The sequence below is a fragment of the Gymnogyps californianus genome, chromosome 20 (genome assembly GCF_018139145.2).
Source record: "Gymnogyps californianus isolate 813 chromosome 20, ASM1813914v2, whole genome shotgun sequence".
NCBI classification, from domain to species: Eukaryota; Metazoa; Chordata; class Aves; order Accipitriformes; family Cathartidae; genus Gymnogyps; species Gymnogyps californianus.
In genome coordinates, this window is record NC_059490.1 from 9,206,918 (window position 1) to 9,234,340 (window position 27,423).

At 43.3% G+C, this 27,423-nt stretch overlaps 1 protein-coding gene across 2 annotated transcripts in view; it reads left to right on the forward strand.

The window, feature by feature from the left end:
- Window positions 1-1,670: 1,670 nt before the first annotated feature.
- The window catches only part of CLTC (clathrin heavy chain), a 33,735-nt gene continuing 7,982 nt past the window's right edge, over window positions 1,671-27,423 (forward strand). Inside the window, exons 1-27 of one of the 2 annotated variants that reach the window (XM_050909140.1) lie at window positions 1,671-1,832; window positions 10,276-10,507; window positions 12,659-12,927; window positions 13,268-13,429; window positions 14,236-14,349; window positions 14,756-14,929; window positions 15,808-16,005; window positions 16,683-16,883; window positions 17,483-17,635; window positions 17,943-18,065; window positions 18,336-18,473; window positions 18,598-18,762; window positions 18,883-19,063; window positions 20,158-20,321; window positions 22,032-22,157; window positions 22,717-22,859; window positions 23,269-23,503; window positions 23,851-23,973; window positions 24,070-24,215; window positions 24,383-24,566; window positions 24,910-25,102; window positions 25,565-25,722; window positions 25,940-26,104; window positions 26,198-26,305; window positions 26,432-26,599; window positions 26,771-26,920; window positions 27,197-27,328. In XM_050909140.1, coding sequence (XP_050765097.1) covers window positions 1,791-1,832; window positions 10,276-10,507; window positions 12,659-12,927; window positions 13,268-13,429; window positions 14,236-14,349; window positions 14,756-14,929; window positions 15,808-16,005; window positions 16,683-16,883; window positions 17,483-17,635; window positions 17,943-18,065; window positions 18,336-18,473; window positions 18,598-18,762; window positions 18,883-19,063; window positions 20,158-20,321; window positions 22,032-22,157; window positions 22,717-22,859; window positions 23,269-23,503; window positions 23,851-23,973; window positions 24,070-24,215; window positions 24,383-24,566; window positions 24,910-25,102; window positions 25,565-25,722; window positions 25,940-26,104; window positions 26,198-26,305; window positions 26,432-26,599; window positions 26,771-26,920; window positions 27,197-27,328 — 4,347 coding nt within the window. In that variant the 5' untranslated portion in view covers window positions 1,671-1,790. The remainder of the gene's footprint in view (window positions 1,833-10,275; window positions 10,508-12,658; window positions 12,928-13,267; window positions 13,430-14,235; window positions 14,350-14,755; window positions 14,930-15,807; window positions 16,006-16,682; window positions 16,884-17,482; window positions 17,636-17,942; window positions 18,066-18,335; window positions 18,474-18,597; window positions 18,763-18,882; window positions 19,064-20,157; window positions 20,322-22,031; window positions 22,158-22,716; window positions 22,860-23,268; window positions 23,504-23,850; window positions 23,974-24,069; window positions 24,216-24,382; window positions 24,567-24,909; window positions 25,103-25,564; window positions 25,723-25,939; window positions 26,105-26,197; window positions 26,306-26,431; window positions 26,600-26,770; window positions 26,921-27,196; window positions 27,329-27,423) is intronic. The other variant, XM_050909141.1, reaches the window with a different exon arrangement.

The following is a 27,423-nucleotide window of genomic DNA, read 5'->3' on the forward strand; positions in this document are numbered from 1 at the left end:
CTTGCGTACTCGCCGAACCTAGCGAAGAAGGCGTGATTCGTGTCTTGAAGAGCTGGAGAGGCTGCGGCATTCGCTGCCGGTTGCCCTGCAGGGCTGAGTGCCGCCTTGCGAGGCTGTAAGAGGCTTAACTCGAGCAACACCGTAGCTGTCAACAGCAATAGCGGGCGCGAGCAGCGATGCCTGCGGCTGCCGTGAAAGTTTCGGTCGCGGAGTTCCTAACTGCAGGAGAATTGCTGCTGCCTGCCCCTTTTCCGTGCGTACCGAGCACAGAAACGGCAGCGAGATTAATGCCTTTCTAGTTCCTAAGGGAATGCGTGAATCAAACAATTCCTGCTTGCGATCAGTCTTTGTAGGAAGTGGCATGTTTGCAACGCCTCTTTCATTGAGCCCTTTATCCTGGGTTCAGGTGCAAAAGGGTTTTGTTCTTTCACGCTGTTGCTGAGACGCTGCTTTTGAGAAGTCAGCGCTTTTTTCTTGACTAAACCTATAGCCTGAATTTTGCAAAAGCCTACAAATCACTGCTGTTTACTTTGATTTATATTATATTTGCGATGTTGCAAGTCAAATGGCGTCTGCACTACACACTAGGTCTGAGATCAGTAGCTGGAACACCCACTCTTGCTTGGGGCTATATATCTCTTGGCAGATCCTAATGCCTTTTTTTTTTTTTCTTTTTTTTTTACTTTCTTAGTAGCAAGAAGGGAGGTTTTCTTTTCCCGTGTTCCAGGGCTGCTCAGAGGTTTTGAAATTGTGAATTTAAGGCAAAGCAAAAATGGTCTGAGGAAATAACCATGAGATTGCAAAATAGGGAAAGATAATTATAAGAAAAGGCCTGCCAGGGTGCCCGTGCGTTACAACACATGCAGCCTCCTGGTAAAGCGCTTGGAATGCCCTGTGTGCTGCGGTCCGGTAAAAAGAGTTAAGTTTTACCTGTTTCTGTGGGCTGGAGTTACATTGTAAGTTCATAAGCGTGGAAGGAAATTTGAAGTTTTTGGTTTATTCTTTGGTTTTTTTTTAAATCAGGCTGTGTTAGTGCAGAGCAAGGAAAGACACATCCTCTGCCGCCTGAGGTCCTCTCCATCAGTCAAGGCTGACACGTGGGGTGGTTGCTAAAATGGGGAAGAAACGGCGGGCAGAACCGGAGGGCGCTGAGAGGGGGAAGGGCAGGGTCCGCACCCGCGGCCCCGGCACCTGCCGGGCTCGGGGGGGGGAAATCGATCACGTCCCTGCCCGGGGCTTCGCGCTGACCGGGGAAAGCCCCGGAGCTCTCGGTCACCGCGGTGCTGCCGCCGAGGGGACTCGGGCCCGGGCCCGGGCCTGCCCCCGCCAGCGCCGGGCGAGTCACCTTGCGCTGCCGCTCTGCCCCCTGCACGTGACCCACCGGAGCGACGAGCGCGGAACGGAAGTGACGCCGCCGCACCTCGGTCGCATGATGTGGCAAAAAAAAAAAAGGCCGGGGAGGGAGGAGTGATGAGTCTCGAAATAGTCCCTTCCGGTGGCGGATCCTTCCGCCGCTCCCATTGGCCCCGCGGCGTGTGAGCCACGCCGTTCCCCGGGATCCTTCCGCCCGGCCGGCGCAGTTAAGACCGGTCCCGGCAGGTGAGGGCAGGCCTCTTCCTTCCGCGGCGGTATCCTTCCGCCGGCGGGGGCAGCTTCCGGATCGCCGCGGCTCTTCCCCGCTCGCTGGCCCGTTCCGCCATTGCGGTCCCGCTTCCCCGCGCCGCCCGGACCCCGCTGAGGTGTGACTCCGGTCCGGCCTCGGACTGGAGCCCCAGCCCGCTGCCGCCGCCATGGCCCAGATCCTGCCGATTCGCTTCCAGGAGCACCTCCAGGTGGGTGCGGAGGGGCCGGGGGAGGCCGGGCCGGGCCGAGGGAGCGGGTGCTGGGGCGGGTGGGCCGCTCCCTCAGGCGGAGGAGCCGCCCGGGACGGTGACTGGGCGAGAGGCCCCGGGCCTGTCTGCGGGCCCTCCCTGAGGGCCGTGGGGCGGCCCGGGCCCCTCCGGCGGCGGGGTGGCCGCCCTCCCTCAGGCCTTGCCGGCGTCTAGCTCGGGCAGCGCCCGCTCGCCGCGGGCTGTCCGCCGTGCCGCCCCGAAGGGCACCTTCCAGCGCGCCCGCCGTCGTCTCCGTGCAGGCCCGGACGTGAGGGGAAGGCTGGGGCGCCGCGGGGCTCCTCCGTGTCCCGGGGAGGCGGCGAGGGGCCGAGGCGCCGGGCATCCAGCCCCTGCCCTTGCCCGGTCCCCACCTTGCCTTCCCCGCTCTGGGTGGTGGTGGAGTGTATTTCGTCCCGGTGGTGTAGGCGAGGCTGGCGCCGTGCCCACGCTCGCACCTGCTGGGCGGTGGGAGGGGAGAGTGCGGGTGGTTCCTCTTTGCTGCCGAGGAGAGAGTCCGTCTCCTCCGGGGCAGTGCGAGTGGGAAATCCCGCTTCAGCACGGGATCTTGCAAGGGAGGAGGGGTAAATCAATGAGGAGGCCGAGTTGCCTCCGTGCATTGCTTAATTTTTATTTTTTAACGAGGCTAAGACTTCTTGTGTTCGCAAGGACGTACTAAATCATTTTCTTGATGTTCTGACTTGTAATGTCATCTTCTGTGAAGAAAAACCACGTATTGCAGTGAAATGTGAAAGCTACTGCGGGCTTCCCTGCAGCACAGCTGTGGCAGTGCAGGCACAGAAGTGCCAGGTCTACACTTTCTGTCTGGTGTCTCCTGGCCTCTGACAAATTCTGGGTTTGGGTATCAGTAAACCGTAGCTGGATGCTAATAGATTATTTCCAAGTGATGGCCTTTAGTTTCTTTAAAGTGGCCTTCTAAAGGCACTAGTAACAAATTCTAAAATCGCTCCACTGCAGGAACGCAAGGTTACCTTCTCAAATAAGCATGCACCTTTAATGTCTCTCGGTGAAGCTGGAGTACAGGGAGGGGTCTGGAAGTGGTAATACAGTTGTGCAATGTGTACTTCCTATCTGATAAGTCTATAGGGTGAAGTACTACGAGCCATGCTTCTCATCCTGAGTTGCTGTAGCTGTGATGGTATTAAGCTTGGCTTCACTACTGAGAAGTATTTTTTCAGGAGAACTTGTGTAATAAAAATTATATCAACATATCTAGGCAGGGTCTTCTGGCTTCTAGTAACCTGTCTGTAGCCCTGCTTCCCTGTGATGTCAGCGTCTATATGTAGTTTGTGCTTAGCTAACTGGGACTGTGGTGGGCACTAACGTAGTGATGGATATGTATGATTTGTAGTGACTTTTTTCTAACCCAAATGGAAAGAATTTAATTTCTAGACACCTTGTTACAAGAATAATTGCAAAGTACTTATCTTGCTGTGTAAATTACTACTGTCAATAGCATTATTTTTAGATTTAAAAAACGCTGCCATGATTGGTTTTTATCAGGCTAGTTAACTGTTGAGCATTGGATAATTTTACTTCAATATCAGTTTAAAACCAGGCCAGAATTCATAGCTTAGGTGTAGCCCTGGACTCTTCTTTAGCAAGCAGCACTCTCAGGAGAATCTCCTGAGTTGGCCAGAGCTTCAGCTCTGAGCAAGCGTTCTCTCCTGGTAGTGGCATAGCCTAGAACCAGGTATGGAGAAGGTTCTGTATAGTCAGGTGAAACCCGTCCCTCTGGGTAGCCCAGCTCTTAATAAAGTATTGTGGAAATGCATCTATGATACATTATTTAAGATACAAACCTTGCATGTGACCCACTACCAGGTCTCTAATGACATGAGTAGTATTACATAATGAAACTCATCTGCTTCACTCCAGAAGTGCTGATAGGTTTCAGGCCAGCACTACTGTGGAACATGAGTGTTCTGACTAAAGACTGATTTATCTGTTCGTTTGTATTTTGTTTTTCCCCTGTTCCTGTTTAACGTAGAGCACTGGCTTAACCAGTATCTTTTACAACTGCATATATGAGCTGGTCTTTTTGTAACACTGGGTGTCCAGCCTTCTGAGCCTGCATGCGTGTGGCTCTTGCCCATAATGCTTCAGTTTGCTGTACCTACTGAACTTCCTCACTTTATTTCATTGAAAAAATTCAGAGGAACTTGAATTCTTGGAGGTAGTGTTTTCATGCTGAAACTTCTGACTTGCTGTTGGAGTAAATTTTGAGAGCAGAAACATTGATATTGCTACATTTTTGCTGTCGAGAACTGCTTTAGCGTATTCCAGGCTGTTCACAGGAGGTCCTCATGGACTCAATAATGCAATTTCTTGAACTGTACCTGACCTACATTGTCTAGGAAACTCGTCATACAGGTGTTGCGCAACACTTGCAAGTTTGTAGCTGATGCTTAGCGAAAGACAAGGTACCCAACTGGAGCCTTATTCATAAAGAGGCAGGTGATGGATACGAATGAGAAAGTTCTTGTGAGGCCGTTATTGAAAGTTGCTTGTAATTAATCTAGAAGACTGGTAGGCAGCAATATGTGTAGTGTGATACTAGTTCTATATGGATCTGCTACTGCAGGTCAGAAAATGGTCAAGTAAGTGTCTGTACAAAGCTTGTCCTGATCTTCAGCTTCAACCCAGTTGCACTCCGTGTTGCACTACTCGAGGCACACTGGCATTGTCTGTTGCTGTCAGCATCTTGGCTAGGTGATACGGGAATGAAGGGTTAAAGGCTCCAGAAGTCCTGCACTGTTGTGCTCCTGAATGCCTTGTCTCTTGGGTACACAGTACAGCATGCTTTGTACCCACAATTTGAGCTAAAGATCTGGTTTGGGCAAGTAAGATGTGGCAAGTAGTGAGTTTACTAGGGTTAAGTAAGCTTCCTGGATGGTTACTAAGTGAAGTCTAAAACCAAAATGTGTAGTCAGGCTTCAGGTTTTGTTTGTTTGAGTCCCATTACATAGCTCTGAAATCTCAGTAGTCGCAAATATGTAGGATGTTATCTTTGTATTGTCTATTGTAGATGCCTGCCTTGCCACGAAAGAACATCAACAATACACTGTGGAGAAACTTTTTCCTTGGGAGTTTTCAAGGAGAGACTTGATTCCTGTGCTATCAAAACTACCGGACTCATGTTATAAAACTTTATAGTGCTACTTTTTTTTTTTTTTTAAAGTAGCCATGAGGAAGCAGTCCAATAGGCATGTAGGGGGTGATCAGAGTTCAGTATGTCGAGTGATTGCAAATCTGGTTGCTCATATCCAGGTTTTAGGGATTCTGTAATTTGGTGCCTCTGTGTACTTGAGGGTGAAAGTAAAACACAACTGCTTACTGTGGTAGGTGCATGGAGCTTTTCTGAGATTACATGTTCCTGATGAATGAGAAGGAGCCAGACAAGTTAGCAGGTGATGAACTGTTATTGCCATTTAATTTAGCCACGCTACCTTGAGATACATAAAAATTGAACTTCAATCAGGCACACTGCTGTGACAAGGCATTAATAAATACTCTTCTGAATATATATATATATAAAAAAAATTTAAATTATTCTGTAGACTTGTCTAGACAGTACGGAAAACTGTCAGCTCATGCTGTGTGCTTGATGCTGAGACAGAACTACTCTTTTAAACTAGGAAAAGCTTTCTTGTATCTATTGGTCATTGATGCAGCAAACCTGAATGGCAGCTATGCTGTTCTAGTGTGACTCTCAGAATCATAGCTAGCTGTGCCAAAGAGCTAACTGAATAAAACTGGACAGCCGAGGCACCATATAATAAAACTTACAAATTTACTACTTCACTCTAAGAATGGCAAACAACAAAATGCTTCCATGTATTCTGCTAGCAGTGAGACAGTTTAATATATCCTAAAACACTAAATCTCTGCTATAACAGCATTAATTTGAAGCAGTTGAGTCTTTTGTTGTTATTTTAAATCAGGAATTAAAGACAGGGCTCCTGTGCCTAACACTGTTTTGTTGGGGATCTTGCCCCCTGCTTCTTAGTGGATCTGAATTCCTAAAATCAGTGAGTTTGAAGTATTCTTACAGAGCGAAAATCTGTAACAAAGAATGCTGCGAAGAATCTAGGCGACCTGAAGAGTGTGTGTGCGTCCACTAATTGGATAGGAACAATTAGTTAAGCAGTTCATAAGCTATTCCTCTTGGCATGTCCCTTGCAGCAGGTACTGAAGTCAACAGGCCTGCTTGTTTTGGTGGCACTACTCCTTAACGCTTCACGCTGGGACTGTGGTGACTTAACCAAAGAGAAGTAGTGGTAGCCAGTGGCTCTGAACTCAAGTTTCAGCAGGTACAGTCTCAGCTGTGGCTTGTAACTGAAATAGTCACACAGCATGCCTGCGGCTGCTGAGACCAGATGGCTACCTCAGCCTATTGAGGGTGAAGCAGAAGATAGGAAGGATACAGAAATAGAAGAGCTCTTGAATATTCTAGAGGTCTCTTATCTGTTGAAAACATAACTTCCTAGCCTGTCACAAACTGTAACTCTTACCTTGCGCTGGTAAGCATGAAGTACTTTGGAGCCATTGACTGGCTGTGGGACTCCTGTGTTACAGAACTGCAGTCAACAATTTTAACAGATCAGCATGTGTATAAATCTTTTGTGCGACTTAAGTTTGCTTTGCTAATTTTCATGTATGGAACTAAATGAGCAGCTGAAATGTAGCCTGGTGTCTACCTTCTTCAATCAAAGCCTAGTAAAGCACGGCCTTGCAGTAGAGCTAATGTGACTCACTGCACATCAAGGAGCTCCGTGCTTCTCAAAAGACTGGGAATATTTCTGTTAACTGGCATTTCCCAGCTACGTGATTTCTAGCTGCATGTAGATAAGGAGTCTCTGGGCAGAGACTAAGCAGCTGCTTGTGGCTACAAGAACAGTGGTTGTATCCTGTTGAGTGTGAGAGTCGAGGTGAAATGCGTACTCAGCAGTTCCACGCCCTTCCTTGTAGGCAAGGAGAAATTATTTGACAGCTAAGCAAACTGTCACAAGAAAGCGAATGTTCCAGGAAGGGGTCAACAAAGACTCTTGTCAGCAGTTTTACCATTCAGTTTGATGTCAAACATGCATGTAATATGACAACTTCTCTGGGTAAGTTACCAAGAAAGTATTTGAATGATCTTCCAGTGAAAAAATAATTTTACTAATCAGATTTTCACTTACCATGTTACAATGATTCACCTCTCAACACTGTTCAGATAAAAGTTGTGAGACAATTTGATGGTTCAGTACAGCCTGCAGTTGACTGAAGCATCCAGCTTTGAGTTAGAGGAGTGCTTCAAGGCAACATCTCTGCTGAACAGAAGAGTTGCTGCTGTCTCTGGCAACGTGTTTCATGGTTCCACTCTAATGGAGCAGCTACTTCACAGATGCTTTCTTCTCAACATGCTTTCAGGAGACTGGTATAACTGAACTTCCCAGCAAATTCTGGTGTAAAATAACTTGAACTATAAATCGGTTGCCCAAGCACAGCTAGCAAGTTCTGCTTTCATATCTGCTTGAAAGCCAAGGAAGTGTGTTTTGTAGTACAATGTAGGCGTATCTTACAATTCCTTCTTTTTTTCACAATCTTTTAAACTTGTTTGTGAATCAGTGAAAGGTAGTGGACCTAAATGAGTGCAATATTAAGCGTTTGGGTTTTTTCCCTCCGTGGTAAGAGGAGAAAGGTTAGAAAATCAGCCGTAAACCCCTGTACTTTTTCAGTTGTAGTGCAAACTCAAGAGTTTGTACATGGAATAGTATTGAAATTTTCATAATAAAAGCCTCCAAAGAAATACCTCTTGTCGTGTTTCCTAATAGTAATCTTACTCTCTGTTTACTTTACTTAGATTTATAAACACTCCTGACTCACCTGAACTTTAGCCTGTTTGGGGAAGAAAATAACGTATAGTCCAGGGAATGATCTGTCCTCTCGATTTCTGTGCATCAGGTCTGAGTGCAGCCAAGAAAAGTTACCATTAGCGTTACCAGCTGAGCAAAGCAAGTGCCACTCTTGGCTGGTGATGCTCTTGTGTAATCAAACGCAGAGATTGTCACGGTTAGAGTCAACTTCCTGTCTCAGTGCCTGAAGCAGATTTGGTTCGTGCGCTTGGATCTGTTGAGATTAAAAGATGAAATCTTAGCAGAAAGAGCTTGTGTACTTAAAGACCTCACTAATGGTTGCGCCTCCATCAGAAAGCTTCTCCAAGCTTGCTTCAGAGCTCCGGCGCCAATCTAAATCTTTTCAAATAAATATCTAGCCTTTGGAAATGGTCTGAAGTTTAAAAAGGACCACATCTTCCACTGCTAACTAGGGTTGGATACCTCAGATGTGACACCTAGCAGATGGCAGTTTGATCATGATTAAGATAAATCCGTCTTGCAATATCTAAGCAACTTTGTTTCGGTGGTTAAGTCTAGACCTCCCTAAGAGGTCTGCCATCTGCTAGGACTTGCTTCTTTGATTTGTTCTGTCGACAATGTTTGTTTGAGTATAGTGCTGTGAGTTACTGCCAGGCGGAGTGCTTGGCACTCGAAACTACTCTACCAAATTAACAAGGAAATTGATTGCTTGATAAATGATTTTGCACTTATTAAGCTTGCAGCCGTAGCAAAAGGAGATGCCACATCCTAGTAAGTCTCTCCAGCTCTACCAGGTGAAACTCTTAGATCTTCAAATCTTCTCTGCCTGCAGGGGTGTGCTGGGTTGCATCTAGCCCTGCCTAGGTGATGTACAAATACCAGAGTCTCAGGCCTAGAGAATACTACCCAAATAAAGGTGTGAAAAGGAGAATTGAACTTAAATCTGAAATCTTCTAAGTGAATCCTTGTTGCTGAAGAATGTGTGGTTGGGTTCTGTGATGCTGGACCTCAAACACTGACTTAAATCTGAGTAACAGAGTTCTGACCTGTCAAGGAGGTAGGGTTTGATTTTTATAGCTGTAGCATTAAGACAGTTTTCTCTTGGGAGAGCTGATGAAACACTTGTCTTTCACCTGAAAGTTTCCTGACTTTATCATCAGGTAGATGAATGTAAAGGGAGCTGTCTTTGAATGAGACTGTTCACTGTGTGAAGCCGCTGTCTTGGTTCACTGGGTGGTATAGATCATCCATTGAAGTGCCTTTTGTGAAGCTTGTTCTGTTAACTTGGTGTGCCATAGCTTAGATGTTACTTGTTCCTCGCATGTGCTATCTGAAAGCCGGGGCAAAGGGGAAGTATAGTAAAACACCCTCTTTATCAGAAGCTGCAAGTAGGCAGGAACAGAGCAGCTGAGGCATGGTCGTCTCAGAGCTGGTACAGAGCACAGCTGATAAGAGCTTAGTGTTTTGTTTCAAACTAGTACAATAATACTAAAATGGCTTTGAAGGTCTAGCCCTTCTTGGGAGACCTTGGGCTTGAAGTTCAAACAGTCTCCCAGAAGGAAAAATATCTGAAGTATTAGAAGTGATAATTCCTCAAACGGTAGAAAACTGATCTTGAGTTTTTAAGGTATATCCACCCACAAGCCGGATATCTGTATGTGAGGTGGACTAGCCATTCTGCATTTCCACTGTTAAAAGTGGAATAAACTTTGTTTCGCTGCTGACATCCTAATATACTAGCCTGTTGCAAACACCATGAAGTGGTATTAACTAAACTGCGTTTTGTTGTAAGCTGTACTAGAAATGTAATTTAAAGGTACGCATTTAAAGTTTACTGTATTAGAAATGTAATTTAAAGGTACGCATTTAAAGGTTTACAGAAGCAGACTGTGGCTCAGCAGAAAAGGAGGTGGTTTATTGATATCTTCTGTGTTAAGTATGGCTGCAGATGAGCAGTTTCTGATTTCAGTAGTGTCCATCTCATGTTAGCTCTGCCTCCTGGGTGCTATACAGTGTTGCTGCTAGACAGGACTAGGCTAATTGCTAGACAGATAGCTTTATCTTTATCCTTGTAGAGTTAAAAAAAAGCTCAGGCGCCTCACATGTGATGTTAAGCTTGAAATTGTGATAGCTGCCCAGCTCAATGGAATAAGTTAGGGCTCTGGAAGCAAAGCTGGTGACAGTACTGAAGCTGCAACTCTAGCACAGCTATCAGGAGCAGGCAGGTTCAATGTGCCTTAAACCATATGAAGGGCTCAAGTTGAGTTCTCAAAACAGTAAGTTGTAAATGGACCTTGAAGACAAGGTACCAAGCGCTTGAATGCTGCAGGGCTTTTTCAGGAAGCCTGCTGGGCTTAATTGAAGATGGGTGAGGATTTGTGTGCCATGCCATTTTTGGGTAGCATGGTTGTATTGTCACAAAAAGATACGTGAAGCCTAGTATCTCTTGCGACTTTCACAAAAGCTGTTCATGGCTATACCAAGGTAGTAACTTAATGCTAAACCTTTCTTTTTTTCTCTTCCAGCTCCAAAATCTGGGCATCAACCCAGCAAACATTGGGTTCAGCACTCTGACAATGGAGTCTGACAAATTCATCTGCATAAGAGAGAAAGTAGGAGAACAGGCTCAAGTGGTGATCATTGACATGAATGACCCCAGCAACCCTATTCGAAGACCAATTTCAGCTGACAGTGCTATCATGAACCCTGCCAGTAAAGTCATTGCATTAAAAGGTATGGAAGTCCTGATAAAGAAATGTTTGAAGTGGATGGAGAGCTTTCTGTAAGACTAGTTTATGACTGACGTAAGTCTCTCAGGCAATTTACGTGGGAGGATCCCTTACGAATTTTCCCCAGCTTAATGGGAGCTTAAGTTTAATGCATTTTCAGTTCTTCTGGAGGTAGCTGGGCAATAAGCCTCAGTTGAGGCTTCCTGCTATTTGCTGATCATTAGGATGAGTTTTTTGCTTCAGTCAGAATGCTTGCAGCTTCTGAGCAGGGAGAGCTGGAAGGAAAGTGTAGGCTTTAAGATGCTTCTGGAGTCTCAAGCCTCGAATTGTGTTAGAGGGAAGTGAGACCTGATCTCCTAAGCGCGTAAGGTCTATCAACTAAGCCTCTCTTTCCAGAGAGGAAAACTAAGACTGGGGAGGAGGGGGAATATTCCTGAAGGCCTTAGTCTGGCCTTGCTGGAAGAGGCCAGTGCACCAGTTTGCATATTTATTGTATCAGTCAGTGATAAGAAGAGTAAAACTACGCAGGGAAGACTTGTGTGGTGAATAAAGCACAAGGTCAGCTAACTTGGTATCTCTGGCGATACAGAGAACAAGCCTTCCTCTGGAGTCTCCAGAAGTGTTGATCTCTTTCCCCAAGAGGCCTTAAATACTGTCACTCTAGAAACGCATGTATTGCTAATGGAAAGATTTGTATGTATTCAATGTTATCTGTTTGACTTTAATTCTGTGCTACTGTTTTGTCACAACTTTAATGCTTTCTTGTGTGTGCAGATGGTGAGTTATTTCAATTGACTGTACTAGTTCCTGTCGTGTCTTATGAAAAGAAAAAGCAGAATAAAATGGCTCAGATCTATGGTGCACGTGGCCGAACAGTGGTGTTTAAGCAACTGAAAGCCTAAAATTCAGAGGTTTTTCATGCCCTCCCAAACAAGAGAATCCTTAAGATTCAGAAAATTAATCCACTCAAGAACTTAAAGTGTACTTAAACTATCGGGATCTTGATATTAAGCTTTTTATAAACAGGACTGACCCCTTTGACTTAAGTCTAGTTTTTGCCTCTTAATATGCTTTGCATAGCATGTAGGATACATGTTACCTGAATGTCGTCTCCCTTGACTCTAAAGCTCCAGCCGCGCTAGATATGGAAACAAACTGCTAGCCTGTAGCCTGAGTAACGCTGTGTTAGACAGTCTTCTCCAAGCTCTGGAGAAACCCCTGACTGCATCTTACCTCAATAGCTGAACTAATGGTGGCTTCTAACTAAACTGATCCTTGGTGAGTGAGGGCACTTGCCCATATGGCACTGTGACTTTATCAAGCTGAGTTACAGTTAGTAACTGTAGCAGATACTCTGGCCTGCACCTAGTTTCCCATGATCTTTTATATTTCTCTTGGGCTACACTAGCATGTGCTTAAATAGCTGTCTCCTAAAACGAGAAGTAGTTGGTCGGAACCTTCCTTCTCAATAGGAAGAAATAATTTCTTATATGCCACTGCGTTGTAAAAACTGGTAGAAATGACTGCAGGTGGCTGTTCAGGATGTATGTATGCACCATTCTATGTAATTCGGAGAACTTTTCCTCTTACCTTCTAGAGCTTGTGTTGGTCACTAGATTCCTTTCCTTGCACGGTTTCTGTTAGTCTGGTTTGCAGCCAGTAGCTGTGTATCCCATTAGTGCAACCTAAGGGTTTTCATTAATGAGCCTGAATTACAAAAGCCCTCTGCCAACTTGACCGTTCCATGTTGTGCTTTTTTATACTTAAAACAGATGTGGACATGGTTTTTAATGACACTGGCATAGGTCTCCTCACAACTTTCAAGAGACTCAGCATTATTGTAACCTAGTTTTGATGTATGCGAAGCATCATACAACTTGTTCATGTAGCTGAAGCTCTTGTCTCCTACCAAGTTGTGTTTCACATCTGTTTGATTGCTCAGTAGTGGCAAATTGGTAAAATTAGTCCTAGGAGTGTGGTCTGGTTAAAAGTAATAGCTGATCACTGAAGATACTGCCAGTATATAACAGGATTTTCTTGAAGGAAGTCACGAGGGTTTAATGTCATAGTGCAGCTCTTCTACTTTTAACCAGTGCTTGAAGTAACTCTTCTACTTTTAACTGGTGCTTGAAGTAACAAGTGGAAACTGTAACCTGGCTAACAATGTTGTGTTTTCTAGCTGGGAAAACGCTTCAAATATTTAACATTGAAATGAAGAGCAAAATGAAGGCTCATACAATGACAGATGATGTCACCTTCTGGAAGTGGATCTCTCTGAATACTGTTGCCCTTGTAACGGATAATGCAGTTTACCATTGGAGTATGGAGGGGGAGTCCCAGCCTGTGAAAATGTTCGATCGCCATTCTAGTCTTGCTGGCTGCCAGATCATCAACTACCGTACTGATGCTAAGCAGAAATGGCTATTGCTGACTGGCATATCTGCACAGGTACTTTACCCCTAGGGAGGCCTGCCATGGAAGGCCCAGAGCTTGTCTTGTTTCCTTCTTCTATAGGAGCAGGACTGATATGTTTGTTTCTCTCCTAAAACATTGTTGGGAATCTAAATGCTTGTCTTGATCTTCAGATAACTAACTTAAGTGTAACTGAAAATCTTAGGCTAATGGTATAAAGACTAGTATGAGGTTAAGAGTCTTAAGTGACACCTTTGTAAGAGAAAGCATGGCATGGTACTTCAGCTTGATATGACAACATATTTACCAATGCTGACTTGAATGGAATTACTGGCCGAGTGCCTGTTATTCCTGACTCTTGTTCTGTCTTGTCTAGCAAAATCGTGTTGTGGGAGCAATGCAGCTATATTCTGTAGACAGAAAAGTGTCACAACCAATTGAGGGACATGCAGCTAGCTTTGCGCAGTTCAAGATGGAAGGAAATGCTGAAGAATCCACTCTCTTCTGTTTTGCAGTAAGAGGGCAAGCTGGGGGTAAGGTAAGACTTGGTTGTAAATATGCTGTAATCTTTAGTGACTCACCCTGGCTATCTGCTTCCAGGAAAACAAGTGGTTTAATGCACAAAGTTGCCTTTAGGAAAAAAATGAAGGACTATGTGTCAGTCTGGATGTTACGTATCTAATGTATATGAAAACCGGTGCATACAGAGATTCACAGCAGGGACTACCTGATGTAGCAGGAGTCTGTTTCAACTCATGAAGTGAGGTGGCATGTCATGACCAGCCTAATTAGCTGCTTGAAACACGTGACTTGGCTTCACAGGCTAAGCTTAAGGGAAAAGCTGTTGTAATCTTTCTTTGATGCTGATCCTCAGTATCAGGCTTAACTTACTTCCAAATTGTTGGATGAAAAAAATTAAACACTAGTGTTACAAGGCTAACTAGTGGTCTAGTACTAACACTGGAATTATGTGAGCTACTTTGTGACAGCTAAACAAAGTAAAACCAAAGCTAGATTAAGAGAAACATCTTCAGAACTGTCTCTGTAGAATGTTAACAAAGTTGAAAGAGTGTGTATGACGTGACCTAAATGAATCCTTAAACTTCTAAGTAGCTAGGGGTAACTAAAGATCATGCTTAACCATTTCCCTAGTCTATGGTATATGAATACAGTATGCCACACCTTTAGCCAGCAAAAATATTTAGGAAGACTGACTTAGTTTATCTTTGCAGAAGCTTGGGATTAAGGCTCAGCAGCAAAAGAATTGCTGTATCTTCATTGTTGAAGCTATTGTTACATAAATTAAATACAAGAACTAACAGACTAATCTTATCTATTGCACAGTTGCATATCATTGAAGTTGGCACACCACCTACTGGGAATCAGCCATTTCCAAAGAAAGCAGTGGACGTCTTCTTTCCTCCTGAAGCACAAAATGACTTTCCTGTTGCCATGCAGGTATGACAGCTGCAAAGAGGAGCACAAGGACAAGTCTGTAGCTTCTTTTGGTGGATGTGACACTGTAACAGGGCACTGGAAGCCAGGATGGTCAATATATTGACCTGAGGCTTGGCACTGAACTGGTGTGATTTCTGCTCCTGCTTCAGTAGTGTTAAAGTAAAGGTGGAGACTGAAGCAGCATTCAAAGGCAGCATGTTCTTATTTATGGAAGAAATATCCGTGTGTATTTAACTGTCTTTCAAGCTCTTAAAACATCATTCTACTGTGATAGTACTCAAGTGTCAAGTAAAAATATAACAGCACTTCTAGTTGTACTGAAATGGCACAGCTACTTGCTGATTCTTAAAAGCACTTACTCGTTTTATCCAATACCAGATTTGATTAATCTATTCCTGTTTTGCAGATCAGTGACAAGCACGATGTGGTGTTTCTCATAACAAAATATGGCTATATCCACTTGTATGACCTGGAAACTGGCACCTGTATCTACATGAACAGAATCAGTGGAGAGACCATATTTGTTACTGCACAGCATGAAGCAACAGCTGGAATTATTGGAGTAAACAGAAAGGGACAAGTAAGGAAGCTTGGCCTGGAAACCACTTGTCTAGCTAATCCCCCTGGCCCTTAGTGATACACTGTAGTGTTCATATCAATGTCTGAAAGTTTCCAGAAATTAACAAGACAGAATAATAGAATGAGGAATATGGTAGTATCGGATAGTTGAACAGGAGTGCAGCTTGTCTGACTTGTAGTTTCTTCTACAACTCGGGTTCTGGTTGCATAATTTTGGGGGTTTTGTAGTGGCAATCAGTGGATCTAAACACTGTCCTATTGCTGAGGATGGAATTACCATCTCTTTGGAAATACCTCTCTTTTTGGGGGCAGATTGTATCCTCTTGCAGAGCACATGCTAATGGAAGTCTTAAATACATTAACTTTGAACTGTGTTCAGAACATTTGATGTCTGACAGTGTTCTGAGCCCCAAAGAAAATTCACTACTGTATCTCCATACACATCTAACTTAACTAGTTTAAACCAGTCTACTAACACTGTACAGCTATGCCTTTAGACTGAGTTGATCTCAAATGTTGCTTGTTGAGCATGGGTAATACAGAGCAAAAGACTTGTTCCTAGTTTATCCTCTAGGATTGGTTGCTTAAGACACCGAGTACAGGTTATAGAAAGATAGTACTTGTATCCGTGTATTTCTGACCTCTGTAAATACCTCAGTTTAAACTGACTGTTAATCATCTGCCTTGATGCAATAATTGGATGGTAGAGGTTCTTTCTAACCCGAGGTCTGTTTCTTAAATAAAACGGCAGGACTCTGCAGTCATCAAGGGATGAAAAAACTTCCTATGTATGCCATAGCTTTCCTTTTAGAGGTTAGTGTGGCCCTTGGCTCGCTTCTTATATTTGGACTAACTGGAAGTTTTCCTTGATTTGTTCAGGTGCTCTCAGTGTGTGTGGAAGAAGAGAATATTATTCCCTATATCACAAATGTGCTGCAGAATCCTGACCTAGCTTTACGAATGGCTGTCCGCAACAACCTGGCAGGTGCTGAGGAACTCTTTGCCAGAAAATTCAATGCACTGTTTGCACAAGGGAACTATTCAGAGGCAGCAAAAGTGGCAGCTAATGCCCCAAAGGTAATAGACTGATATTCAGAACAGTACTGAACTCTACTGGCTTAAGCTTCTTGCTTCAGGAAAGCTTGCTGAATTTCATAAGTGTCAAGACCAGAATCTTGTTACTGCTCCTGTCCTAACGTAGTGCTTAACGTACCTGTGAAGAACCCGTACGCAATGTGCTGAGAGTACTGATTGTATGCTGGAAGATCTTAAAGCTTGTATGAAGCCCACAGGGGGGGAGAGGAATAAATGATGAAGTAATAGCTATGAGGCTTAATGTTTCTGGTACTTATCTTTGCTTCTCCAATGATTAAAAAAGTCTCTACAAAAAGACAGCCTGTAGCTGAGGCTGCACCTGGAAACAGGATAAAAAGGACGGACTAAGAGACTAAATTCAGATGAGAGGAACTTGCTTGCAAGGACAAGGGTGTCTTAATTTTGTAGGACAGTCCTCTGAACTTAAATCTGCATTGCTACTGAAACAAGTCTAATAGGCTACTATTGCACATCCTCTGTCAAAACATCTCACAGGCAGTGTCTGAGCTGATGTTCCACCATACTGCTGCTGACTTGCTCTGGGTTGGCAAAACATAATGTCACTGTAGCAAGCATTTCTAACTTCAGCTTTCTGGAGAAACTCTTGCCAAGCCACAATAGCAGAATAGAAAACTAAAGTGCATCTCTATTTCTGGCAGGGAATCCTGCGTACTCCAGACACCATACGCCGGTTCCAGAGTGTTCCAGCTCAGCCGGGACAGACTTCCCCTTTACTCCAATACTTTGGCATTCTGCTTGACCAAGGGCAGCTGAATAAGTACGAGTCACTGGAACTCTGCAGACCAGTGCTTCAGCAGGGACGCAAACAGCTGTTGGAAAAATGGTTAAAAGAAGATAAGGTAAATTTGGGGTAGATACCTTTTAGAGCCCGGAGGGGAGGGATGTAATTGCTTGACAGCCTGCCCCCTCCTCCCCAGGAAAACTCAACTGGGAAACTCATCAATGTGCTAGTGTGATCAAACAGTTGAGCAGTAGGTGTTCACTCTACCTGTAACTATGACCCATATTACTGCAAGAGAATTGATCAATTACTCTAAGAGCTTCACTCATTCTACTTAAAATTACAGCAGGGTGAACTTGCTACGGAAAGCTTCTGAGCTGCTGCTGCTCTTTCCTGAACCACTTCAGGCTTCTTTGGATAGTGACTTGCATATACTTTGAACTGTGGTTACATTTCTGTAATTAGGTGAAGAAACATGCTGATACAATGTATCACCTAATTCTTTTTCGCTCTGCAAGTGCATTTCTGATTCCTGTAGAACAACATAAGGAACAGAGCCCACTAGATCACTGCGAGAGAGCCAGATAATGCTATTGAGCTGGGCCTTAATTTTTTTTTTTGAGAAGTCCAAAAGGAAGACAAAGGAGGAAGAAGGTAGTAATGCATTTCAGCATGGCACTGTCAGGGTGGACTGACTGTACTTGTATCTTTAAACAGCTGGAGTGCTCAGAGGAGCTGGGAGACCTTGTGAAGTCTGTGGATCCTACGCTAGCACTTAGTGTCTATCTGAGAGCCAACGTTCCAAACAAAGTCATCCAGTGTTTTGCTGAAACAGGACAAGTCCAGAAGATTGTTTTGTATGCTAAGAAGGTGAGAGGAAATTAAATTGCCATATCTGTCCTGTATTTAAGAATAGCTAGTGTATGTTCCAAAGTAGCTAAAAGTAATTGTGGGGGAATAGAGAGCCTGTGTAGTACCTACTTTGGCCTAAGGTTTTGTTATGAATAATTACTGCTAGACTTCATACATGTATCCTTTCATACTTCCCTCTGTAGCCTTTTCCAACTGAGGAAATCCTGACTGGGTTGTGTAAGCTACTCAGAGTAGCTTTTACTGAGCTCTGTGTTTAACAAGGCGTGTGCTCTTGCTGAGTTATTACTTTTCATTATCTCTTCAGGTTGGATATACTCCAGACTGGATTTTTTTGCTGAGGAATGTAATGAGAATCAGCCCTGATCAAGGACAGCAGTTTGCACAAATGCTTGTTCAAGATGAAGAGCCTCTTGCAGACATAACACAAGTAAATAACTTTATTGCTATGAAATGTTAACTTCAAGGCCTTAAATTGGTAAGACGAGCCATACCCTTTACTATCAGAGAAAGATTTTGAACTACAAGTTTGGATTTACCTTACCAGGACAATGCTGTTTCTCGCCTAGTTTTAAGAACACTAAATGACAGCTTAGTGCAGTGCCAGAATAAAGAGTTTAGCTTTGGAAGCTGCACTTGATGTTACTTTGTTTAAATATGCTTCCAGTTTCTCATCAAAAGCCTAAATTTTTATTTGCAGATTGTGGATGTCTTTATGGAATATAATTTAATTCAGCAATGTACAGCCTTCTTGCTGGATGCACTGAAGAATAATCGTCCCTCGGAGGGTCCCCTGCAAACACGTTTACTTGAGATGAACCTCATGCATGCACCTCAGGTACGCTTTCAGAGTTATTAGATCAGGCTTGTCTGTAGCTAGACTAGCCACTGCATTGTGGTCCATATCAAATGCTAGTGATAGTGTTTAGGAACTAAATGAAACTTTTCAATATTCCCTCTAGGTTGCAGATGCTATCCTGGGAAACCAAATGTTTACTCATTATGACAGGGCTCACATAGCTCAGCTGTGTGAGAAAGCTGGCTTGCTACAGAGAGCACTTGAACACTTCACAGACTTGTATGACATCAAGCGTGCGGTAGTTCACACTCATCTTCTCAATCCTGAGGTATGAGATCAAATATCCTGAATCTAGTAAAAGCCAGGCCATTAATAATTGCTTTCAACATTTAACTTCAGTGTGTAGGGTGTTCTGCTTGGGTCTAAAATGGCGTATGTGTCTTTGCAGTGGTTAGTGAATTATTTTGGTTCCTTATCGGTAGAAGACTCTCTGGAGTGTCTGCGTGCTATGCTGTCTGCTAACATTCGTCAGAACCTGCAGATCTGTGTCCAGGTAGCTTCAAAATACCATGAACAGCTGTCAACACAGTCACTTATTGAGCTGTTTGAGTCTTTCAAGAGCTTTGAAGGTAAGTTCGTGCTCTTGCCTCTAGCAAAAGGAGCTAGTGCTCACTTCATCATACATGTGTGTATGAAGGACTGTCTATCTGCTGAAATCTAGAAAGCCATATTGAACTTAAGTACCTAGGCCTCAAAAATGTCTCTAAACGCTGACCTGAACCCTAAAGTTCCCCTGTTAAGGGGGAGCACCAACATTCAGTGGTGCAAATGTCGGTTTTCTGAAACACTACCAAAAAAGCTTGGAGCTGTAGACAACCTAAAAAGTTAACCGAGGAAGCTGCTGGCCTTTTTCCTCTGTCCAAAGTGCTCATCTTAATTGTGCAGCCTTTGGGTTTCGGGCTTTTGTACTTCTCAACAAGACTAGCTGTATATAGTCTAGTCAGCATGGTGGTACGTCAGTGGTCAAATCTCTGCAGATGTGTGGCTGAACAGCATCTTGCTAAGCTTTGAAGAAAACCTCCTTAAAAACTGAGAACACAACATAATCTTGGACTCTGGAGAATGGTTAGTGGAATAAGATGCTATTGTAGTCAGGTTTCTTGCATAGGCAGCCTATGTGTGTTTTTCCAAAAAACCACATGAATCTTGACTAAGTGACTTGGCAGTCCTTGTCTACAGAAGTCAAGTATTACATGGCGTCAGCTTTAAGTGAACTTTAGCTGTGGGTCATGGCAAGTGGCTTTTGCACTGTGTGTTTGTCTTAGTGAAAGGTGTGAGAGTAGCTTTTGGACACAACTAGTTTTGGTTTTCTAAACTCTTCCTTGCCCCCTGTCTAGGGGGTGTATGGAAGGCACGTGCTGGATGTTTTAACAAAGCTGACCTATGGCATTTGATGATACATCAGTATTTATCGAAGTTGCACATAACACACTAGTCTGTGTAATACATGGGGAACAACAACAGGCTCAACTCGGCTAGGACAATCAGGTCTTTGTGAAACAATTACAATGCTTGAACCTTTTTTCAGTTCTCTGTAAACTTCTGCAGTAGTCAGATTCAAATTTTCATGTAACTGTAACTTGGAAGGCTTGCTTGCTTAAAAGCTAATATTGATCCAACTCAAGTGCTTTAGCAGAATAACATGTTGACTGTTTCCCTCGAGGTTTGTTTTATTTCCTGGGCTCTATTGTAAACTTCAGCCAGGATCCAGATGTGCACTTCAAGTATATTCAAGCTGCATGCAAGACAGGACAAATTAAAGAAGTGGAAAGAATCTGCAGGGAAAGTAACTGCTATGATCCAGAACGTGTTAAAAACTTTCTCAAGGTAATGTTTGGGTAGCACTGGACTGTCTTGGCCTGTTTGGGGTTCTGATAAAACATGGTGTGTGTCACCAGTGAAATGAGACAGCTCTGTGAAAATACAGATGAGTCTTAACCTTTGCACTTAAGGATCCATCTGTCCTCTATAACCAGAGGCATCTAGCGCGTTGGCAGTACCTCCTAATAGAGCCTGAGCCTGGAACAATGTCTAAAAAATGGAGAATGTCAGATCAGTTCCTCACTGCTCTTAGTAAGGTTAATGTGGCTTGAGCTCTTAATCTGTAATAATAGCACCAGCTCACCTAGAACTTGTTACAGATGTCTCCTATAAAATAGGAAACAGGTAAACTGAAGGTTGAGAACAACCATAATGCCAAATAAGCTTAATGCTTATTTACAGTGTAATCAGCTTCAACTGAGCAATTACAGAAACAACAAATGAATAGCGTCAATTAATTCCATAAATGCTTTCAGGGTTCAGGGTTGATCTCTCTCACTCATCTTACTCATACACACTTACTGACGTTTCAGCCAGGTGAACCGCAGTGTAGCTCTGCTAGGATACGCCAGTCAGTGTAAATACATGCTAACTGACTGTTACTGCTAGGATGCAGAGCGCTGCTGAAACATTTCTGAAGAGTGGAAAAAGATGGTGTGCTCAAAGTTCAGATTCGGTAGCCTGTTGTTAGTGCTGAGCTTACTGACAAATGTAACATGGCTAGAAATACCTGAGAAACAGCGTGGGAGGGGAAAACTTTATCTGGGAACATTTCCTGCCTTCATGTTTGTCAGTTACATGGCATAGTCTTAGATTTTGCTGATCATATCTGGAGATGGCAAAACTCTTCAAATGAGAGTTCTATAAAAATAAGCTGGTGTCACTGAGGTGTAAGGTATGTAAATTGATCAAGCCACCTAAGATATGTTATCAAGCTGTCAAATTCCTGATGAAAGCTATTGTTTTTTGTGCTGTTCCGTGTCTGGAATGTGTAGGACATGTACCAGGTAAATCTCCCAGTACAGGCCTCCCTGTGTAAAGTCCTTAAGTGTAATTTATATGTAGGATTATATTCTGGGATATGCATGTTCGAATAAGTGATCTGAAATATGCATCCGGAATACTGTCTGCCACATAGACTAAGCTTCTGCACTGTAATCATTGTAATCTTATGCTGAAAGTTGGAATGCTTTTAGAAAACTAATCTGATTAGCAATTTAAGTAGTACTGCTACTAGCTTGATTCTTACTGTTCTATAAATCCATAGTTAGAAGGTATCACAAGACACATGGCACTTGAAGTCAATTCTGTATATAAGTTTTATATCATGAACCACAACTTAATCTAGTCTTGGTTAAATTCCTTTTGAAATCCCAGAGTGCTAATCCTGCACACCAAACACCAGTGGCAACTAAAAATGCTATCTATAGCTTAGGCTTGTAATAGTTGTATTGTGTTGTAAAACTCTGTAGACTCTGCCATGCAAAGGAGCAGGGTTAAACTTCAGAAAGCTTTTTGCTGTAGGCCCTGAAGTGGGTGTGAGTACTCCTACTTGCTACATATTGCAAACAATTAGTTGAACAATAAGCTGTCATTACCTGGTTGACTGTTGAATTTTGGCTTTCCAAATTCAGCTGCTCTAACAGTTTAAGTGACTGTATTTGTCTGCTTAAGCCCAAGAACAAAACCAAATTACTAAAGGTCTTCTCTTTATAGGAAGCTAAACTCACTGACCAGTTGCCACTCATCATTGTATGTGATCGCTTTGACTTTGTCCATGACTTGGTGCTGTATTTGTATAGAAATAATCTCCAAAAATATATTGAGATTTACGTACAGAAGGTAAGTTACGATTTGCCACTTGGCTTTAATGAGTCAAACTGATTAATCTTTCTAGTATTCCATGCAAATATAGGCATTATGTTTGTAAATATTCTGCAAACAGCCTCATACTTGAGACTGACCAGTGGCCTCTAGTAAGTTAGCCCTTATGTGAGTCAGATCTCTTATTCTTCAGTCAAGCTGAGCAGTAACCCCTGCTAATATGTCTCTTGAAGGAGGAAGACTTGGTAGAATAGCTTTGGAGTTCTTAGGGTAATTTTAACTTCCAGCATTTTAGGGGGTGGGGAAGTTCTCCTTTACTTCCTGCAGGGACAAACTGGCTTGCTCAGGAGCTCTTCCTATGGGGCCTGAGCATTAGTGAGCTGCTGAACTGTGATGTGAACCCCTGTTGGCTGAAGAATTGACTTTCAAGCTTGTCCAGAGCCTCAGGAAGCTGGGAGTAAAGGCAGGAAAATGAGATCAATCTTAACAAGTAGCCTTCGTGTGTACTTCTAGGGATAAGTATTGACTGCCTATACTGCATGACAACACACTGACTTCTTTAAACGATCCTGTTTAGGTGAATCCAAGCCGTCTGCCTGTTGTTATTGGGGGACTGCTTGATGTGGATTGCTCTGAAGATGTGATAAAGAACCTTATCCTTGTAGTGAGAGGTCAATTTTCGACTGATGAGCTTGTTGCAGAGGTTGAGAAAAGAAACAGGTATTAAACTTCTACAAGTCTCTTAACACTGCCAGACTGGTAATGGTTACGCTGCTCATCCATCAATGCATGTCCTCATTACATAGTAAAGCTGGTACTGACATAACAAGAAGCTGCCGTTGGGTGAGCAAGCAGCAAAAGTCTGCTTTATTTCTTGGCTGATGTGGGGATCTCCCTTAAGCAGCCTCCAGATAATGAGAGTCTTTGGCCTGTGATGTTCTCTGTAGTGTCAGAAAGTTATACCATTATAATAATGAACCAGAGTGCAGGTCAAAGCAGAGTACTAAAACTCTGGTTTAGTTACTGACTCTGCCCTACACGGAAGCTGACTTCTATAGTGAAGAAACTGTGCAAGTGGATACATGCTTATTCACTCAACCTCTCTAATGTGAAAACCACTTCCTTCTAGGCTGAAACTGCTTCTGCCCTGGCTGGAAGCAAGAATTCACGAGGGTTGTGAGGAGCCTGCGACTCACAATGCACTGGCCAAAATATACATTGATAGCAACAACAACCCAGAAAGATTCCTGCGTGAGAATCCTTATTATGATAGTCGTGTTGTTGGCAAGTACTGTGAGAAGAGGGACCCTCACCTGGCCTGTGTGGCTTATGAGCGTGGACAGTGCGATTTGGAACTTATTAATGTATGTATGCCAAGGCAGCTGGCTCGTGGGTTGAGTTCTAACCTGAGTATCGTGGGGTAGATATTCGGGTTTATGACTGACAAAAGCATTTACTTCCTAAAAAGTATTAAGCTAGGAACTGTTTGCTTCTAATAGAATAGGTAGCTATTTAATCTCCCTCTGCAACTTAATGAGAAATGGGAGACTCCCTTGGACATCCTAGAATGGGAGGCTAACGGAAGTATGAAAGCCTGAGATTTCTAGTCTGCATCTCAAGCAGGCTTATTTAATGTTGCAATACAACTAGCTCATCCACTGTGGGCTCAGTAGCTGTGACTTCACTCTGAATAGACTTTGCCTTTCACTAGGTGTGCAATGAGAACTCCCTCTTCAAAAGTCTTTCCCGCTACTTAGTTCGTCGTAAAGACCCTGAACTGTGGGCCAGCGTACTACTGGAAAGCAACCCTTACAGAAGACCGCTAATTGACCAGGTATAACTGACAAAACATTAAAAGCCTTTGCTGCCCTAACTTGACTTGCTAGTACCTGACTTAACTGATTTGTCAATGGCTTGACTCTGCCTACAGGTTGTACAGACTGCACTGTCAGAGACACAGGACCCTGAGGAAGTCTCTGTTACTGTGAAGGCCTTCATGACTGCAGATCTTCCTAATGAGCTTATTGAACTGCTGGAGAAAATAGTTCTTGATAACTCTGTGTTCAGTGAGCACAGGTGTGTAAAGTCAAAACTAAGTCACAGGAAACTTGAAATTATACCTGGTGCAGGTGTTAAATTGCTGTGATGTGGAACAGCAAATAAACTAATACCTTCTCCAGAGGGGGAGGGCAAATTTCTTGATCGTTACTTGATATGTACTAATATTTTCTTTCTCTACTTAGGAATCTGCAGAACCTTCTCATTCTTACAGCTATTAAGGCTGATCGCACCCGTGTCATGGAATACATCAATCGGCTGGATAACTATGATGCTCCAGACATAGCCAATATAGCTATCAGCAATGAGCTTTTTGAGGAGGCGTTTGCTATCTTCAGGAAGTTTGATGTCAACACGTCAGCTGTACAGGTATCTTAAAATCTCAGTCTGTAATAAGTCCTTGTGACATGCGCATCCTCACACGAGGACTTTGCTGTTAACTTGTGACTTCAGTACTTAACACCAATTAGTGAAGGGACCAAAGCAGCTCAGTGTCTTGTCTCGTGAAGTGGAACAAACATTGTGTATTGAACCCTCTAGTAAGTGAAACTTCATAAGCCTGTACAACCTACGCAGCCTGAGTGATTTTTAGAGTAGGCCCTATTTTAAAAGCAACTGTGGATCCCTTGAAGAACTAACATAAAACACAGCTCAGTGTCTTGTAAAACCGACCTTTATAGATAGTGGCTGATCATGGTAACTCTTTCTTTAGGTATTAATAGAGCACATTGGAAACCTGGATCGTGCGTATGAATTTGCTGAACGCTGCAATGAACCTGCTGTATGGAGTCAGCTGGCTAAAGCACAGCTTCAGAAGGGAATGGTAAAGGAAGCAATTGACTCGTATATTAAAGCAGATGATCCTTCCTCGTACATGGAAGTTGTTCAAGCTGCCAATGCCAGTGGTATGAATAAGTTTTATTTAAATCTTTGCTGTTGATGATGTTCAGCTCTTTTGCATGGTCTGTTGCTCAAACTGCAGTTCTGCCAAACCTGTATCTTGATGCAAGTAGAGGAATCTGGTCCTTCAAAGACTGCCCTAAATGAGAATGGGAAAAGATAGTGTATTCCATTTGCAGATAATCAGTGGTCTTATAACTACCTTCTTTAGCTAGGCGGAGACTTCTGTCAGAGCAGTTGTTACTAAGGAGGTCTTTGCATGAAGTTAAATACCAGGATTTATTAACTAGGCCCATTGTCAGGTGACTTCATTAACCTAATGTAGCATGCGCAGTATGAAGGCTAGTATTGATTGTTGGGGAATAGCTGTAGAAATACTTATGTCAAACTAGGTTGAGCTGGTAGTATAGCTTAAGCACAGGTCTCCTCAATGGTGGGAAGTAAGCATTCTGAACTCTGTTTCGTAGGAAACTGGGAAGAACTGGTGAAGTATCTCCAGATGGCACGCAAGAAGGCCCGGGAGTCATATGTGGAAACAGAATTAATCTTTGCTCTTGCTAAAACAAATCGTCTAGCAGAGCTAGAGGAGTTTATCAATGGACCCAACAATGCACATATCCAGCAAGTGAGTGAGACTGAGTTTCGGTTTTGCTGAATCACAGCAGCAGGCTCCTCAGGCCTTGCTAACCAGAGGGGTGTTGGGACTTCTGTCTCTTTAGATATGCAGATAGATCTTGGACTTCAAAGGCATTTCCATTTTGGTAATGGCTTGAATGCTACACATTTTATGTAAGCCCTTGACTGAAAAGCTGCAACAATAACCTGGTTATGCTCTCCTGTAGGTTGGCGATCGCTGTTATGATGAGAAGATGTATGAAGCAGCTAAGCTGTTGTACAACAATGTGTCCAACTTCGGCCGTTTAGCCTCAACTTTAGTTCACCTAGGTGAATACCAGGCAGCTGTGGATGGTGCTCGGAAAGCAAACAGTACTCGCACATGGAAAGAGGTAGACTTACTGATTGGATAAGTTAAGGGACTTCAAAGCTGTAGCTTCTTTAGAAGTTTTGATTATGAGCAATAATGCAATTGTCAATTCCAGGTCTGCTTTGCTTGTGTTGATGGAAAAGAGTTCCGCCTGGCCCAGATGTGCGGACTCCATATTGTAGTGCATGCAGATGAGTTGGAAGAGCTAATCAACTATTACCAGGTAATTAAGCTGACTGCTGTTATGCAGTCAAAGTCTAAATTCTTTCATGGCAACTCTGTCTAAAACTGGAAATGTAGTCAGGTTGGTTCCTAATGTGAAACATCTCTAACTGTCTGTCTCTCTTAGGATCGTGGCTACTTTGAAGAGCTGATAACTATGTTGGAAGCAGCACTTGGACTTGAGCGAGCACACATGGGGATGTTTACAGAGCTAGCAATTCTCTACTCCAAATTCAAGCCACAGAAAATGAGGGAGCACTTGGAGCTGTTCTGGTCCAGAGTCAACATCCCCAAGGTGAAAGTCTGAGACCTTAAATTTAACTTAAAACGCATCTGGCAGGATTGTCTGTACCCTAGCTTTTGCAATAGCAGCTCTTGAGTTTCTTAATAGCACTAAAGCCTGAGTGCTGATGGACACTGATAGCAATATATGTTAACTGGAATTTGTAATATGCCTTTTGCTTAGGTTCTGAGAGCTGCAGAACAAGCCCATCTCTGGGCCGAACTGGTGTTCTTGTATGATAAGTACGAAGAATATGATAATGCCATAATCACAATGATGAATCACCCAACAGATGCTTGGAAGGAAGGCCAGTTCAAAGATATCATCACTAAGGTATTACTTTCCTAGTGAAAGGAGGTAAATTTCTTGCTACGTACACTTCAGTTCTCTTCCTTCACTAGTAGCCTGTTTCAAATTCAGAGTTCTTGATATTGCCACATAATTTCAAAGCAAGTCAACTACAGTAACTAAAGAGATTTCTAGAGACAAGAATGAGTCTTGGATGGGTGGCTCAGTTGTGCTGGAATATCTAAGGTTATATCTGTCTTTCATTTGGATTTCTCTACAATCAAGCTTCTGCTCTTAATATGCATCCTTGCTCGTCTCTAGGTGGCCAATGTGGAGCTGTATTACAAGGCAGTTCAATTCTATTTGGAATTTAAACCTCTGTTGCTCAATGATCTGCTGATGGTGTTGTCCCCTCGGCTTGACCACACTCGTGCTGTCACCTTCTTCACAAAGGTAATTTTCCTACTATCCAGATCAAAGAAAAAGTTGCAGTTGGAAAAGCATTTAGCTGTAGTAGCATTTTAAAATGCTTAGCTACTTCACTGCGT